Raw genomic sequence first — 1026 nt, 5'->3', positions numbered from 1 at the left:
AGGCTTTTTGTGGAGCCTGAAGCACCTGCTACCCACATGGCCTCCAGGTGTCCTGGGGGGCACCGCTGACTGTTCACTGGGCCGCGGCAGGACAAGCTGTCCTGCTATCCCCGTGGTCTCTGGCGTGTGTCAGGGACAAGCCAGAGCCCTACAGCTGAACCCCGGAGCCTGCCCCAGGGGCCCTGCCGTGCCTAAGCCAGAGGTGGAAGGTGGGCGTGGGCCAGGTGCAGGGTGTTCTCTGAGGCCAGCAGGTCAGCCACAGGTGAGGGGAGGGGGCCTGGGCAGTGCCCACAGCTGCCTGCCGCCCCCACAGGTGGAAGAAGGCATGCACCTGCTCATCACTGGCCCCAACGGCTGCGGAAAGAGCTCCCTGTTCCGGATCCTGGGCGGGCTATGGCCCACGTATGGCGGTGTGCTCTACAAGCCCCCACCCCAGCGCATGTTCTACATCCCCCAGAGGTGAGCAGCACCCCCTGCCCCCTTTGATCCGAGGGGGCAGAGGGCGGCAATAGGTTGCCCCTGGGGTCGGAAGGGCTGGGCACCTCCACCTGCCAGTCCCCCGCCGCAACCCACTGGCCCAGAAGCTTCACCGCCATGGGGCACGTGTGCACACGTGAGTGTGTCTGAGCCTGCCAGGGGGTGGGTGTGCCGCCCTCCGATTGGCGCCCCCCACCGAGGTGCCAGCCTTGCCTCCATGGCCACCCGGCTCTACTGCAGGCCCTACATGTCCGTGGGCTCCTTGCGCGACCAGGTGATCTACCCTGACTCAGTGGAAGACATGCGCCGGAAGGGCTATTCCGAGGAGCATCTGGAAGGCATCCTGGACATCGTACACTTGAACCACATCCTGCAGCGGGAAGGAGGTAGGGGAAGGGGCATCCCCACCCACCAGTGCCACCCCTGCCTCCCTCCTAGCCTCCCCCACCCCGGGTGAAGATGACCCCAAGCAACATGCAGGAGTCCAAAGCGCAATGGAGTCGGGAGAGCCTCACCCCGGTGGGGGACCCACAGGAAGCATACAGCCCC

At 66.0% G+C, this 1026-nt stretch overlaps 1 protein-coding gene across 1 annotated transcript in view; it reads left to right on the top strand.

Moving 5' to 3' along the window:
- The window catches only part of LOC104983092 (ATP-binding cassette sub-family D member 1-like), an 11965-nt gene extending 10945 nt beyond the window's left edge, over positions 1 to 1020 (top strand). The window contains exons 7-8 of the mRNA XM_010832574.1: positions 314 to 459; positions 718 to 1020. Coding sequence (XP_010830876.1) covers positions 314 to 459; positions 718 to 934 — 363 coding nt within the window. The 3' untranslated portion in view covers positions 935 to 1020. The remainder of the gene's footprint in view (positions 1 to 313; positions 460 to 717) is intronic.
- The last annotated feature ends 6 nt before the right edge of the window (positions 1021 to 1026 follow it).

Source organism: Bison bison, unplaced genomic scaffold, assembly GCF_000754665.1.
Source record: "Bison bison bison isolate TAMUID 2011002044 unplaced genomic scaffold, Bison_UMD1.0 scf7180017861324, whole genome shotgun sequence".
Classification (NCBI taxonomy): Eukaryota; Metazoa; Chordata; class Mammalia; order Artiodactyla; family Bovidae; genus Bison; species Bison bison.
This window is presented reverse-complemented; position numbering and strand designations above follow the sequence as displayed.